General features: G+C 49.4%; 2 protein-coding genes across 3 annotated transcripts in view; both read right to left on the reverse strand.

Annotated features, from left to right (window-relative positions):
* The window catches only part of RABGAP1 (RAB GTPase activating protein 1), a 94,431-nt gene that overhangs the window by 43,914 nt on the left and 34,335 nt on the right, over positions 1 to 16,182 (reverse strand). For both annotated transcript variants that reach the window (XM_063144894.1, XM_063144895.1), the window contains exons 12-13: positions 15,291 to 15,384; positions 14,116 to 14,266 (exon numbers count right to left, since the gene is read on the reverse strand). In XM_063144894.1, coding sequence (XP_063000964.1) covers positions 14,116 to 14,266; positions 15,291 to 15,384 — 245 coding nt within the window. The remainder of the gene's footprint in view (positions 1 to 14,115; positions 14,267 to 15,290; positions 15,385 to 16,182) is intronic.
* GPR21 (G protein-coupled receptor 21) lies at positions 1,158 to 2,487 on the reverse strand. The gene has a single exon (XM_063144671.1). It carries the CDS (start codon positions 2,302 to 2,304, stop codon positions 1,222 to 1,224), a length of 1,083 nt encoding a protein of 360 aa, XP_063000741.1. The 5' UTR covers positions 2,305 to 2,487; the 3' UTR covers positions 1,158 to 1,221.

The following is a 16,182-nucleotide window of genomic DNA, read 5'->3' on the forward strand; positions in this document are numbered from 1 at the left end:
TTGCAATTTCCTTACTGGAAAATCAAATATTGAACTTAAAATTTCACAGTAAAATTGCCCACCACTTTTTAGCAACCCGTTGGTTCTCTCTCTATAAAGTACCAAATGAGTTTGGATTTTTAAATACCTATCTTTTCTTCTTCCTTTTTTAAAGGAAAGTTTGCTTTGAGAAAATTCCTCAAAACAAAAACCATTTCCAAAATAACCCTGTACGGCTTCGCTCCATTCTCAAGCTGTTCCTTACAAATCCACACCGAGAAGAGGAACGAGACATTTTCTCAGCTTAATTACAAAAAGAAAAGAAGAGAGAGAAAAAGGAAACAGTTTATTCAACTGCTAAATTTGGTCTGTTCCAAAAGTCATCCCACTTACTACACAGACATTTTGTTTTTTTTAAAAAATGTAAATACTGGACTCTAAATCACAAATGAACATCCTAACTAGGGGGGCAGGTTAGATGGCAAACAGGGCACCCAGGACAAGAACAGATTTTGTAAAAAGCACGGGGGGGGGGGGGGAGAGAGAGAGAGAGAGAGAGATTGAACATGTGGCTCATTGCACACTGAAAACAAGTGTTTACATCGTTTGCTACAGGCCTACGGGAGAAATTGGTGTAGGAGTTGGCCAAGGGGAAGAAAGACAGCATAATTTGGCCCCTTAAGATGCTGAAATATACTTTGGCATATGCACAGACAGTCAAAATCAGGGAATACACCATGAGACCATTTACACCAGCCTTCCTCAACCTGGGGCTCTCCAGATGTGTTGAAATGCACTGGCTGGGGCATTCTGGGAGTTGTAGTCCAACACATCTGGCGCGCCCCAGATTGAGGAAGGCTGATTTGCACATTCCCACACTGACACACACAGAGCACAGATCTCCAAACACCCTAGAGTGAAGCGGTAAGGAAGAATACAAAAGTATGTCTCTTTTGGGAGCTCTCACATGCCCATCGCTGCCAGTCACTCCAAACCAGGGGAGGGGAGGGGGAAGAGCGGGAGAAAGAGAGCTCGGATCCAAAATATGGACACCGGGGCGCTACCTCCAACTTCCCACCCATTACAAGGATGCTTTTAAAAGTAGAATATCGTGGAAATCCTGGATTCTTCCAGATCAGCAGCATTTCTCAGAGAAGGTTGTGTGTGTACGTTTCTTCCTTCCTTGTTTTATTTTTTTGCAAACCTGGACATCTTTATTTTGCAGTCAGACCAATCCCTTATCTAGGCATGGCAGCCGTTGGACGGCCTTTTGCTCCTGGAGGCCGAAGAGTCCTTCGGAGCCCGGTGGCGGGCGCAGGAGGCGCAAATGGCGCCCGACAGGCGCTTCAGGCCTTTCTGAAAGACGCTGTTAGACAGGCTGTAGATGACACAGTTGCAAAAGCTATTGCTGATGGCAAGCCAGGTGGTCAAGAAAGACGCCACCCGGTTGCGGTAGACGGAGGAGCTCTCCAAGAGGAAGTAAATGATGTAGGGAAGCCAGAGGATGTAGAAGACGCTGGTGATGCGTAAGAGGACCATGGCGTAGCGCTTGTCCGGGCAGGGCTGGGCCTCAGCCGCCTCCCCTTCCTGGGAGCTGAACCGCACCCGCCGCTCGTTGATCTCCCGGGTGTGCTGCTGGCAGATGCGGAAGATGCTGAAGTAGGTGAAGCAAACCACAAAGGCGGCCGGCGCGTACAGCACGACGACGATGAAGAGGGTGAAGGCGGCCCGAGTGTCCCAGGAGTCGGCGCACCACCGGAAGACGTCCCCGTGGTAGCCGGGCTTGCCCCAGCCGAAGAAAGCCGGCAGGAAGACGGCGCCCGAGTAGAGCCACAGGAGCAAGATGCAAAGCCGCAGCCGGCAGGGGGTGACCAGCGTGTTGTAGGTCAAGGGCTTGGTGATGGCGATGTAGCGGTCCACGCTGATGCACGCCAGCGAGGTCATGGAGACGCTCTTGAGCACAGAGACCACGTAGCCAAAGGCCTGGCAGACCAGGGACTCGGGCAGGAAGGCGACGCGGTAGCGCAGCAGGGACAGCGAAGGCACCAGGCAGCTCACGCCCACCAGGAGGTCGGCGTAGGCCATGGTCTGGATGAAGTAGCTGGTGGTGTGGTGGTTGAGCAGCGGCGCGCAGTGGAAGACAAAGATGACAACGATGTTGCCCGAGATGATGAGGACGGTGAGGAAGACGATGACGACCACCTCCAGCAGGCAGATGTCCAGGGCGTCTGGGTAGCCGGCAGCCAGGAGGCAGAAGGGCCTGCCGCCGCCGCCGCCGCTGTTGCTGTGGTTGCCGCCGCCGCCGCCGTCGAGGGAGGCGTTCATCTTGCGGTGGCGGCAACAATCCCCTCACTTTGCCCCTGGCTGCTGCCCGGCTGCCGCAGCTGCTGTCATTGCAGCTGCCGCGTGTGCTGAGCAGGAGGAGGAGGAGGAGGAGAAGAAGAAGAGGAGGAGGAGCGAGAGGAATGCGGAGGCTCCCCGAAGCTGCCGGGCATTGTCCACAGTGGCTGCCCCTCCAACGCCGTCTCCTCTTCGGGCCACACAGCCACCGCCCCCTCCGGAGCCGGCGGCTGCTGCTGCTGCTGCTGTCTCTCTGCTGGCAGCTCAGCCACACACAGCTGCACTGGAGAGAGGAGGGTTACAGAGGACAGGCGCTATGGGTCTAGAGGCTGGCCTGCTTGTGGAATGGGGGGGGGGCACACGGGAGTGAGCTCCAGCAATAGCCGTGCGGGGGCGGGTCCTAGACGAGAAGAAAAGGAAGGGACGGGGGGGGGGGCGTTTTACAGCATCCCTCCCTCCCTGCCTCCCCCGCCAAGGATGCGCTAGCCGGGCTCCCCACCCCCAACACTGCAGGCTCCAGCCAGCCTCCGCGGACTCCCGGCTGGAGACCGGACCGTTGGCGCGAGGCTTTGGGGATGATCTGCGCGCCCCGCGCCTCTGCGTTGCGGGAAGCACGGGCTGGGGGGGCAGGGGAGGAGAAGGGCCAGCCGGCACCTCCTACCTGCAGCCAAAGGGACAAAGACGAGCGAGGCAAGGCGAGCGCACCCGGAGATGTACAGACGCGGTGGCGGATTTTGGTGTGCGCCCAGAGCGGCTGCGGGAGAGCCAGGGGACAGGAGGGTAGGGAAGAAGGGGCACCCGGGCGGGGGGACCCAGCTGGGCGGCAGCCTCCCCTCCGCCCCTGCTCCGAAGCTGCAGCAAGGCAGGCAGGCGCGCACCCGCCGGGCTCCTCCTCCTCGCTCGCCCTCCCCAGTCTGGCTCGCGCACCCGCCCACCCCCCTGCCTGAACTGCAGAGAGGGGCTCCGCCGCGCCCTGCCTCAATGCGGAGCCAGGTTGCGGGGTTCTGACCGGGGGACGGGGGGGGGCAGCAGGCCTTCCGTCCCGGGCCACGCGGGACTGAGGGCACGCACAGATGATTGTCCTCCAAGTGCACAAGGCAAAATCGGAGCGGGGGAATGTGAGCCCCTGGCAAGTGGGGAGCTTCCTGTGAAATCTTCCTCAGTGGCCAGATGGGCCACCAAGCTAGCTCTGCCCAGCCCCCCTACTCAAATCCTTCCGTACAGTTTTACACCTGCCAGGAGCAAGAGGCACTCCACATGTGCTCAGATGCACAATTACTGCTTCATGTGTTCCGGGGCTCAAAATCCACCTGCGCCAGTGTGCGCACGGTTCCTAGAGCACTGGGAGCCAGCCCATCTGGCACTCCCGTGTGCCTCCTCCAGAGCATCCCGGGAGATGCTCTGCTTGGCAGCTTCGCTGGAAAAACACCCAAGATGACCCAACCTCAAAACGGCACGTCGAGCTCCCGGTGTGAAAAAGATGATGCACAGCCAGCGGGCACGGAAGCGCAGCAGAGGCAGGAAAGCAGAAACGCTTGGCATTCCGGCCAACCTGGATTGATGCCTTTCAAGTGGTTTCCAAAGTTGGCACGGAAGCTGGGGGGCAAAGACCAGCCAGAGAAGAATGGGAATTGCCAATCTAACCTAGCAGGCAAAGTTCACCCTCAGCTTTTGACCATAATTTCCCCACCCTGAAAGGCTTAATTGCCGTGGACCTCTGGAGAATTGCCTCATGCAGCATGAAACCGCTCGGCAATTGCTCTGCGTTGCACCACCAAGGCAGATGGGATTAGTTTTAACGCAGGGCAGGGCTTTTTCAGTGGTGGCACCACAATTGTGAAACTCCTTCCCAATTGAGGTGAGACTGGCCCCTTCCCTGTTGCACCAGGCCCTTAACAGAGTCCTAATTTTATCTAGTGATGCTTTGGTTTATCGGTTTTATTTTAGCTTCCATCACCCTTTAGCAGGACAATTAAAATCTGACTGTGCCTTAGGGGCTCTTTTTATAACTGAAAGGTGGTATCCAAATGTTTTATAAATAAAAATCCATAACCACAGCTCTTGCTCAAACAAAGATGACCTTTCTGCCTTCCACAGAGTCAGAACCTGGGTCCATCTAGCCCAGTATTGTCAACACTGACTGGCAGCAGCAGCCCTCCAAGATTTTAGGCAGGATTCTTTCCTAACCCTACCTGGAAAACCCAGGAATTGAACATGGGAATTTCTGCATGCAAAAAAAGGGGGGAGTGCTCTACACACAGAGAAATGACCTCCCCTCACTCTACACATTTTCTCTTTCAGTTCTTGCTTGTGAATACAAGAAAAAAACTCGCCCAAATATACACCCCCAGGACTGCTACAGTTCCAGGAAAATTTACAGCACCTAATTTTGCAGTACCTGTCTTTATAGCTTTAATGTAGTTCATTTCATAAAACCCTGGAAAAGGCTGCAGGCTTTCTAAAAATCATTAAAAACGTTTTTTTAAAAAACCCTACAGACTTTAAAAATCAAAACCGACCCAAAGTTATCAGCAAGGAGATACCCCATTATGTCAATCAACTGGGACATATTACATCCCCTTTCCCCACAAAGATGACAGCAAACTTTCAAACTATTTATTTAGCACATTTCTATACTGCTCAATAGCCAAAGCTCTCTGGGCATTTCACAACAATTCTGAACCCCTCCAGAAGTTTCAGGTAACAAATTCAGGACAGATCAAAAGAAGTCCTTGTTCACACAGCACAGAGGTAAACGATGGAATTCACTACCACAAGATGTAGTGATGTCCACCAATTTGGATGGCTTTCAAAGGGGGTTGGATAAATTCCTGGGGGAGAAGGCTATCAAGGGTTACAAGTCCTGATGGCTATGTGCTATCTCCAGTATTCGAGGCAGTAAGCCTACGTGCACCAGTTGCTGGGGAACATGGGTGGGAGGGTGCTGTTGCACCGTGTCCTGCTTTGTGGGCCCCTGATCAATAGCTGGCTGGCCACTGTGTGAACAGAGTGCTGGGCTAGATGGACCCTTGGTCTAATGCAGTAGGGCTCTTCTTATGTTCTCAAACCTCATCATCCCTAACCATTTGGCCATGCTGTGGATGATAGGAGTTCTTCAGCATATCTGGAGGTCAGTAAGGGGTAGCAGGGACGCTGGCTTGTGAGTTTGAAGCCCAGTATTGGGGGGGGGGGAGGCGGGATAAAAATATAATAACAACAACAAAGCAGACAAGCAAATACAAATAAGTTTCACTTACTCCTTTATATACTTCAACAAAAAATATAATCCAAAACCCTTACACATCTAAAGGGCCCCAGGTTGGGGGAAGCTGATTTAAATAAAAAGCACATGCACACGTACACCTGTAAACAGAAATCAGTCAAGATTAAACTTGTGTGCATTAAGCAGTAGTACGTGCCATTTTTCTGATCTTTTCGCTATTTTCCTTCCCACACTTATTATGACCAGCATCAATCTACACAATTAGAAGCACCAGGCTGTATTCAAACCCAACACCCTCTGCCCAGAAATGTTAACATCTGGCTTCAATATTGTTCCGTTCTCCTACCTCCAGACAACCCCTGCGATTTCCAGGGGAAAAAATGGCAACACAAACTCGGTTCTCTTCTGCAACCATGAGGGCTAGGTTCTTGGTTTTTAGAAGGAAGAGAACATGCTAATGAAGCACGAGTAAGAGGAACCTGTTCCAACAAGGGATCATTTTCTCATCTCTCCACGGCACAATTGCAGCCACAATTATTCCCAGGCCAATGTTATGTTCCTGTTCTATACAGTACTTGGCTAGGTCATTTCGTGAGAGAAGACTTTTGTAAGAGGAACAATAAGCACCAACGTCCGTATTTTAAATATTTATAGCACAGCGTCGATATTTGATTCAGCAGAATCTGGGTTCGCTGCAGTGTACAATAGCTGTTCCGGTAAAGTTTTAAGATCTCAGAAATTTGGAGATCTGGCAAAACGCGGCTGGGTTTTGGATCCGCTGAGCTGTGCCCCTTTAGGAAATGGAGCTGATGATTTATGGATTTTAAGTGAAGACTCCTCCAATTGCAACCTTCAGCCATCTCACTCTGTTACCATAGAAACTAGCTCCGTGCCCCCAGGACTCTTTAAAAACTTCATTCAGAAGGGTGTTTTAACCCTTTGAATGAATGCTAGACCTTTGAGGAGAAGAACGTAGCCTCTTCCGACCCAGGATGCTGCAATGAGTGTGCATTCACTGAACATTCACTGAATCAAGAGGATTTTGCCATCAGTTTGGGATGGGGCAAAGAAAAATGCATTAATTTTTCACTTTCAAACAACTCTTCGCCTCAAGCAAAATGGAAGGGGCTCGGGGGCACCTACAGAGCAATCTGGGTTAGACGCCACTAAAGAAATGTGGTTTGCTGACAGAGCAGAACACGGGTTGCTACAATTAGGAACAGCGGCTTCCCTCACAGGACATGAGTAAGCCTCTAGAGAATCGAAGACAATACGATGACACACACCTTGCCAGCGACGTTCCTGCGGGGTTGCGCACTTGATACTTGGCATGGGTTTCTCCCTGTTCTCAGGGGGAGAAGCAGATCTGAGGTTGGCCTGGCGGGAGCAACATGATTTGCAGGAAGCAAATGCTCAGTGCAAAAAGAAAAAGGACACCTGGTCCCAAGCACCGCCTTGAGTAAGCCTGTACCAAGGGCCGGCTTACCTTTGACTCTCCTTGCACTGCTGTACCCCAGGATGCATATGACTGCAGATTTATAATAGCAGAAAACAAGGTCATAGAATCATAGAATCATAGAATAGCAGAGTTGGAAGGGGCCTACAAGGCCATCGAGTCCAACCCCCTGCTCAATGCAGGAATCCACTATAAAGCATCCCTGGCAGATGGTTGTCCAGCTGCCTCTTGAAGGCCTCTAGTGTGGGAGAGCCCACAACCTCCCTAGGTAACTGATTCCATTGTCGTACTGCTCTAACAGTCAGGAAGTTTTTCCTGATGTCCAGCTGGAATCTGGCTTCCTTTAACCTGAGCCCGTTATTCTGTGTCCTGCACTCTGGGAGGATGGAGAAGAGATCCTGGCCCTCCTCTGAGTGGGAACCTTTTAAGTATTTGAAGAGTGCTCTCATGTCTCCCCTCCATCTTCTCTTCTCCAGGCTAAACATGCCCAGGTCGATTTAGGGTGCAATCCTATGCATGCCAGCTGAGGAATGCTGTGAGAGTAAACATGCCTAGGGCTGCACCTTTAAACAATTAAAAAGGTGCCTTCAATTAATAAGCAGCAGTCTTTAAGCTGAGCACTTATTTAAAATAAGGTGGATGCAAACCCTGCCTCAGAAGAGGCATTTCTCCCCTGCCCCCTGCCCCAGTGCAGTAGTAGCACAGGGGCAGGCAGATTTCAGGCTTGTGGGATCTAATTATTATTATTATTATTATTATTATTATTATTATTATTATTATTATTTATTACGTTTATATACCGCCCCACAGCCGAAGCTCTCTGAGCGGTTCACAAAAGTTAAAAACAGTGAACATTAAAAAGAAATATACAAAATTTAAAACCATAAAAAGCATAAAATACAAACAAAAACAGACAATATCCATTTAAAAAAACAAAACCTTAAGTTTATTCCTAGAATGCTGAGGTTCAACAGCAGTCAGGTAGAAAACGCTCCCTCAGGAGGACAGAACATCTGCTTAAATTCAAGGAACAAGGGTGCCTCTCAGTCCATGCTCAGCTCAGGAACTTGTTTGCAGGCCTAGAACTGAGTTCACAGTCTAGTTGCAGAAAAATCCGCTCCAGGGTCCCCCCTCTCTCACCACTACAAATTTTACTGCATCTCTGCAATCTAATTTAGAAGAGAGAGGAAGGCTTTGAATTGTTTCTGTTGCAGGAGTCAGAAACCCTTGAGGATCTACTGCAAGTCACCCAGAGATCTCCCAGGATATCGGGATGTTCCTTCTGCCAACCACTGCAGCATGGATCATCTCTTTTCAAATGTTGCCTGCTGTGACAGATTACCTACGAACAAAGGAAGTCTGCTTCTTTCTTCAGAATTACTATTTTTTACTCAGATGCCCTTCTTCACTGCTGTTCTGCAACAACTGGTATTCAACAACTGTGACCACACATGGAGGTTCTGTTCTGAACTGTCACCACTGAACAGCAACAGAAGAATTCCACTGGATCAGACTAAAGGTCAAGTCAGACCCAGATGCCCCCGTGGGAAGCCCACAGGCACGACATCAGGGCCATTGTACTGGTTGTTTGCGAGGAAACAGAAGTAGGATATGCTCAACAGGACTAGTAACTATTGACGGTTTTATCCTCCATGAATTTGTCTAATCGCTTTTGAAAGCCATCCAAAGTGGTGGCCATCAACCTATCTTGTGGTACCCAATTCCACAGTATAACTGGAACACACCTTCCCCAGCCTCCAAGTGTGTTGGACTACATATCCCAGCATCTTCAGCCAGCACGCGGTGGACTAAGGTGGACTAAGATTTCTTTAACGGGGCAACAGCTGCAACAGTGGGATAACACCACTCTACCTGATGGGGAAGCAAATGTTCATGCTGCATCCCTGCTGCCCCGAGAAGGCAGCCAGGTTAATTTGATGGACGCGTGGGCAGGCGTTCTCTCGCAGAACACATTTACTGGTTAAACAAAACAGCAAAAAGGGGTCCGGAGGAAAGGCAGCACCGGTTTCAAGCTGATTTCTGCAGCAGATGCCGTGTCAAAGGCAGGCTTCCTGCACTGCCCCTGAGCTCCTGCAGGCTCCATGCTGCTCATCCCAAGAGCATCTGCCAGGAAAGGGCTGGAAACAGCTCCAGAGCAGCAACAGCTGTCAGCACAGATGAGCATGTTGACATAAAGGCCCTTCTGCCCCATGGGGCAAAGAGCCGTTGGTGGTGGAATTCATAAATTAAAGGAAGGCCCAGTTGGGAAAGGAAGCTGCAGGGGTATTTCCACAGGCAGGCCTCTTTGGGGCGCGGCATCGAGTCGTTCCACAATGTTATTCCACCGCATCTCCGGACGTGTGGCGGTAAAAACGGCTTAGCGATGCCAGAAAGAGGTTCCCGTGCTTTTGTCTTGGTTCTGAGCAGCTCAAGTGTCTGAAGAAGCCCTCCTGACTCCAAGCCAGACAGCAGCCAAGCAGTTAAACATGTGGGGAAAGTATGTTCCGAGGCACAAATAAGTCAGCTTCTGTTACGGATCTCCTCACTCATCCTGCCCCCCCCCCCTCCCCACGGCTCTTGCTGAGTCAGCGCAAGCTGAAGCAGCAGTTACCAGCTTGCTGGGTCAGTGGAGCAGTTACTCATGCAGAAGGAGGAGAAGCCTAACAACCAGATGCCATTTGTGGGTGTGCATGTGGGTGCACCATAATGCAGCCACTAACACACACACAAACAAAGAGGGGGGGGGAGAAATCGCTTTAAAAACAGAAGCCTAGTATGGAGAATGTGGATAAGGACACATTTTTCTCCCTCTCTCAAAATACTAGAACCCAGTGGGGTCATCCCATGAAACTGATGGGTGGGAGATCCAGGACAAATAAAAGGAAGGACTTCTTCACACAGCGCATGGTTAAATTATGGAACTCACTACCAATTTGGATGGCTTTAAAAGGGGGTTGGATAAATCCCTGGAGGAAAAGGCTATCAATGGCTGCTAGCCCTGATGGTTGTGTGCTACCTCCAGTATTCGAGGCAGTAAGCCTGTGTGCACCAGTTGCTGGGGAACATGGGTGGGAGGGTGCTGTTGCATCATGTCTTGCTTGTTCATCCCTGGCCCACGGCTGGTTGGCCACTGTGTGAACAGAGTGCTGGACTAGATGGACCCTTGGTCTGATCCAGCCTCAGGGCTCTTCTTATGTTCTTAAGTAGAGAGGTAGAAGGGAGGAGGTTGGTTTGGCCATCAAAGGGAAGCCATGGACAAAATCCCCAGGGATAAATCTGCCCACGGTTCCTCATGCCCACCTCGCAAAGAAAGAAGAGAGCCAGAGGGCAAAGGGGCAAGAAACAGTAGCTCCTGACCTCCACCACCACCTTCAGGGTTTCAAGCTATATAATCCTTGCACAGGGCCTAGGAGAAAAGTCTCAAGACTTTGAGACTGGTATCTAAACATTTGAAGAGGGCAATCTCAGCACCACTGGAGGCCTGGACCAAAGAATTTGAGGCCAGCACCCACTGCAACGTGTTTCCTTCCCTGGCTATTGTCCGCTCTGTGCTACACCAAGCAAACCCAAAGAGCCGAGCGCGTGACTCAAATACAAATCTGTCTGCATAGATCAGTTCTTCTCCCAACGGCATGATCTTTTAAAGATTTTTCTGGGAAGGAGTGGGAAAGAAGGAGCAGGGAAGGAATAGACCTTCTGCAAATCAAGAGCAGTTGGTGTGGGTGGGTGTATGTGTGTTTTTGTTTTTATTTATTTTATTAAAACATTTGTATCCCGCCCTATATCACTAGGATCTCAGGGCAGCATACAGATAAAATTATTTATTTGTTTATTTATTTATTTGTTACATTTCTATACCACCCAATAGCCGGAGCTCTCTGGGCGGTTCACAAAAATTATACAAACAATATATAACAATAAATATACACAGCTAAAAACAAATGTCTAGAGAGGAGCCGTGTTGGGGTAGCAAAAATAGTGGATGTGTGGAATGGCTAAGAGATGGCTGGGATCTATATTTATATATTATATTATATTTATATTTATATTGTATTTATTACATTTTTATACCGCCCAATAGCCGAAGCTCTCTGGGCGGTTCGCAAAATTGGAAACGCTACACTTCTTGTTTGCCTCTCCGGTCAGCCCCTAATGCAGCTAAACTGGCATTTTTGGCAGAGGACAGCACCCACTGGAAGATGACATTATCCGGAGAATCTCTTGCAGAGAGAGAAATGCGAGGTAGCATAGCAGGTAGCTCTGCACTGCCAGGAAAGTGCAACAGGAAGCGCCCGGCAGCTGGATCAATACCATGAGCCAATTCGGGCAACGGGAGCCCTTGCGCCAGAAGGCGGGGCAGGGAGATGGGATTTGGCCCCTGGAAAGTGAGATGAAAGTGGACTAGTGCAGGACACAAAGCTCCAGAACTGAGGAAGGAACAAAAACGCTACCAAGGGGTCCCAACCCTGTGTCTATGACCTAACATTTACTGGGAAGGGGATGGGGGAAGCAGATTCACAGGGAACTTTCTTTTCTTTTGGAGAAAAGAAAATCTTTTAACACATCTTAAGTGTTACACACTGGAAAAACCTAACCGTAAGGATGAGAAGCAGCGGCTGAGAAAAGAAATGAAGTGGATTTTGAAACTTAATACCCTGTCTCCACAGGGGCTAAACGAGGAGTTGGAATTTTTACCACTCCTGTAACTGTCCTGTAGTTTTGGGATATACGTGTTTGTAGCTCAGCCCAGATATGAGAAGACCTAGAGTGAATTGCCTGTCACGGTAACACCTGTAAGAAATTCAAAGAAAAACCTGTCTAACAGTATACAAACATAGCCTTCAGCACATCCCATCTAGTCGCCAGAGTTTATAGCACAAGACAATCTTGTATAAATAATTTTTACAGATATTGTTTCAAGTGAGGATATAATATTTTAACTGTTTTATACTATTTAAATACATGCACAGGCCTTGCTTGAAATGTGCCCTATGAACTGCTTATGTGTAGCATTGAAATTGTGTTATTGTTTATATGTATGCACAGCCCTTGTTTGCAGTGTGCTTTTCTAATTGAATAATAATAATAATAATAATAATAATAATAATAATAATAATAATAATAATAATTTGGTGTTGTGTTGATAGCAACACTTGCTGGGCTGGCAACTGCATCACAGTTTTTACACTCACTTGTCAAACTCGAATCTTTAAAAAAACACATTTTATTTATTTATTTGAGGGTGAGAAATAAAGTAGTGTGGGTCATATCCACAGCAAAATAAATATACCCAAGAAAGAAACCTTGGAAAGTTTGCAAACATCTTCTCGGTGGCTTTTCAGCTACTCTGAAGTTTCTCCCTCTGCCCACCCCCAATTCCCAACCATCTCAAATTTGGTGCTTCTCTACCAAATCAACCCAGTTTGCATCTATCTCAACATTCTGCCTCCTCCAACGATCAACTCAAGGAACCCAGGACACCCTATTCAAACGTACTTCCATCTGCTTGAGCTAAATCCTTTTACTGAGGAACACCGAAGATGAGAAGAGCACTGCCAGGCGTTGACACGGTGTTAATATATACAATACATTATAGACGCAAACAAGCACACGCGCGTTAGAACGCCACGGAATCTACGTTTCTGCTGACTTGATATGTGCCGTTAGCACATATATACAAACAAGTTGGCTACCAATATACAACCTGGGTGGGCGGGCGACATTTTTCTTCTTTTATGAAGAAACGAAACAAGGAATAACCTTATAAGAAAAGCTGCATTTGTTTCACCAGTAATGTGCGGAGGGCGGTCGGCTTCTCACGCATGTTACCTTCCCCGGAGTTCATGATCCTAAGGATCAGACTTTTCTGGGGTGCCCCCCTGATGTGTTGGAGCACCCCAGCTAGCATGGGCACAAGGAAGAGAACATCAGGCCTTGCTCCAATAGAATCCCCCGCCCCAGAGCTAACAGACATCAATTACCCTGTGGGAAAGGAGTGAAGGAAACAGAAGCAGGCCAAGGGAACATCAGGGCCTGCTCCAGTGAGATTGCTACCTACACACACATGAGAGGAGAGGAGAAGCAGGCCCTTCCACCAGTCCTGCTGAAAGCCTACTTCACTTTTTTCTCATCCCTCCTCATCCCTTTTTTCCTCGTGTGTTGTGTCTCTTCAGATGGTATGCCTGCAAACACGAATGTCTTGTTTTCCTGATTGCATGAAAGCTGCTCTGGGAGCCTTTTTTTTTTGGCTGAGGAGCAGGACAAAAATACTTTAAATAATCAATGAATCATAAGAGCAGCCTGCTTGAATCAGACCAAAAGGCACATCTAGTCCAACGGCCCGTTTCCCACAGCAGCTTGCTAGCGGCCTCCAACAACGCTGTCAAGAAACAGCCCCCCTTCCACCTGCCTTCAGGGCCCAGCTCCCCTGAATCGAGAGGAGGCTGCATTATCACCCTCAGAGTCTGAGGACACTACCACTTCCACATCTTCACCGACTCAGGGCCCTTTAAGAGACAAAGCGTCAGTCAGCATGGAGGCAGGGCCAAAAAGCCTAAAGGTAGTCAAACTCTTATTTAAGACCTAATTTTACCTTGTTACTTGTTGGAGCAACATATAGACAAGCCTGTGCGGCTTCCAGCCCCAACACCACTTGGAGCTTTCCATGGTGCTGATCTGTTAATGTTCCTGAAACCTCTCCTTCCTGAAGAACCAAATCCGCAGGGGAACCCTGCAACCCAGGCTTCACCAGTACCTAAACAAAGCTAAAGTCCTCGCCACAACAGAAGCAGAACAGAACATCTACTTGTAGCGAAATCTGCCCTAGAATGCATCGAAAGGACTCCCACAAGTGCCCACTGCAGGAAAAAATCAGCAGCAGTAATAGGCCATCTATCTTCCAAGGAAAACATATCCACCATTCCTGGTCTTTTCACTCAAGTAACCCCCGATAAGCAGCAGAACTGCCCAAGGATTCCACAGAAACAGATTGAAACCCACTGTTGCCCAAAAGATAACTTCTCAGACCAATCAAGAGTTCCAGAAGCAATTCGCTATTCAAGTAAACAGTTTTGGTTTTTTTTACTGCATGCGCACACACAAATATCCACAGGCCTACCTTTGTGATGAGAATCCGGTACTTCTCCACCAGATGGTCGTTGTTGTGACATCCTGCAAGCAGCTGCCAAACCTCCCCTCGGAGTGCTTCAGGGACTCCGCTTCTCACAAGCGTGGGCAGGGTCTTTGGTCGCACGCTCAGATTCAAGTGCCTGGAAGGGAGGAGGGAGACGCACAAGATGTAGTGATGGCCACCAATATGGAAGGTTTTAAAAGGGAGTTGGGTAAATTCCGAAGGACGGCTATCAACAGCTACTAGTTCTGATGGCTCTGTGCTACCTCCAGTATCAGAGGCAGAAAGCCTGTGTGCACCAGATGCTGAGGAACATGGGAGGGTGCTGTTGCACCTTGTCCTGCTTCTGGGTCCCTGGTCGACAGCTGGTTGGCCACTGTGTCAACAGAGTGCTGGATTAGATGGGCCTTTGCTGTGATCCAGCAGGGCTCTTATGTTCTCGTCGACCTAAGGCGAGCAGAATGACAACCACAGGCTGAGGCAGGGGAGGGCCTGGTGGCAGCTCTTTGCAGAGTTCCAGACTTAAATGTGGATGCCAAGACTATGGCTGGCCTCTGAGTTGTGTGCCCTGGACTGGGGAAGACCTGGGACTAAGGTGAGCAAGTGTGTGACATTCAAAACAGCTGGAAAATTAGGAGGCAGTAGGCTGGCTCTCACTCCCTGGTCAATCAGGAGAAGGACAGAGGATATCATCCTTGAACAGTGGATAGTGAAATAGAGATTGTATGCCAGAGTGGTATCTAGGCCAGTCTTCCCCAACCTGCTGCCCTCCAGAAATATTGGACTGCAACTCCCATCATGCCCAGCCAGCACAGCAATTGGGGAGGACTGTCCAAATGCCTTCCTACATTTCCACCTGGCTTGCTTCTACAGGCAGGCGTGTTAGCATCTGGGTCTGCAGTGACTGAGCCAAACTTGCCTACTAGGCAGAAACAGCAGCAACGAACAGGGGGAGCAGCAGTACAGCATCAGCCAATGAGAAGCAGCGCAGGAGGTGATAAAAGCAAGCATGTAGGGAAGCTGAAGGGGTGGGTGGGTGTGAGTGAGAGTGAGTGTGTGTGTGTGTGTGTGAGAGAGAGAGAGAGAGAGAGAGAGAGAGAGAGAGAGAGAGAGAGAGAGAGAGAGACAGGGTGGAGAGGGAGGGAGGGCTACGGACTGCTTACCACTTGGACAAAAGGTCTCCCCATGTCTCAAGGATTTTTTCCGCACACTCTTTGGAGACATCTCCCGAGCCGCTCAGGAGGGGCTCGTCGTTATCTGCAAGACACAAGCCCAAGCCGACCAAAGGTGAGACACGGAAGCAGAATGCACCGCCCCCTCATGCCGTTAGAAGAAAAGCCAATTGTGTGGCCAGGTTTACCTGCGCAAATATGCCTATGAATAAAGTGGAAGGTGTCTGCTCCAAATTGGGTAGGTGGGAAGAGAATGGGGGGGATTCCAGTTTTATGCCAGGGGAGGCCAGAGGAGAGAGCAAACTGTGTATACTAAGAATCAGAAACTGGTTGCCCCTGGACCAGGCCTCTCTCCACACAAGCTCCATCCAGCCCCCTCAACTGCCAGCCCAGAGGCAAGGCCACCATGACCCACAGTCTGGTAGCCTCCTGTTTAGGTTATTGCAATGTATTCGGCATGGGGCTGCCTTTAAAAGCTATCTGGAAACAGCAGGGTGTTCAAAATAGAGCTGAAATTAGGAGCACTGAGCCCATTCTGCTGCGCTGGCACCTGGTCCATTCCAGGACCCAATTTAAAATGCTGGGTTTAACCTACAACAGCTTGGGACTTGGCGGCCTGAAAGGTCACCTTTTCCTGTACATACCCAAATCTAAAGGTTGTCTTTGGAGGCCATGCCCTCTTTACTCCTGCCAAGCCAAGTGAGGCAAGTGGCTACTATAAAAAAAGGCCTTCTCGGTGAACAGCCTCACCAGAAAGGCTCATCTGGTGCGTTCTTTATGCTCTTTTTCTGTAACAGGCAAAGACCTTGTTCTTTTAAACTACCATTGGGATCCCACTGTTTTAGGATGGTTTCAATCTGAGCTACCAATCATTTTATGCCAC

This window comes from Elgaria multicarinata, chromosome 19, assembly GCF_023053635.1.
Source record: "Elgaria multicarinata webbii isolate HBS135686 ecotype San Diego chromosome 19, rElgMul1.1.pri, whole genome shotgun sequence".
NCBI lineage: Eukaryota > Metazoa > Chordata > Lepidosauria > Squamata > Anguidae > Elgaria > Elgaria multicarinata.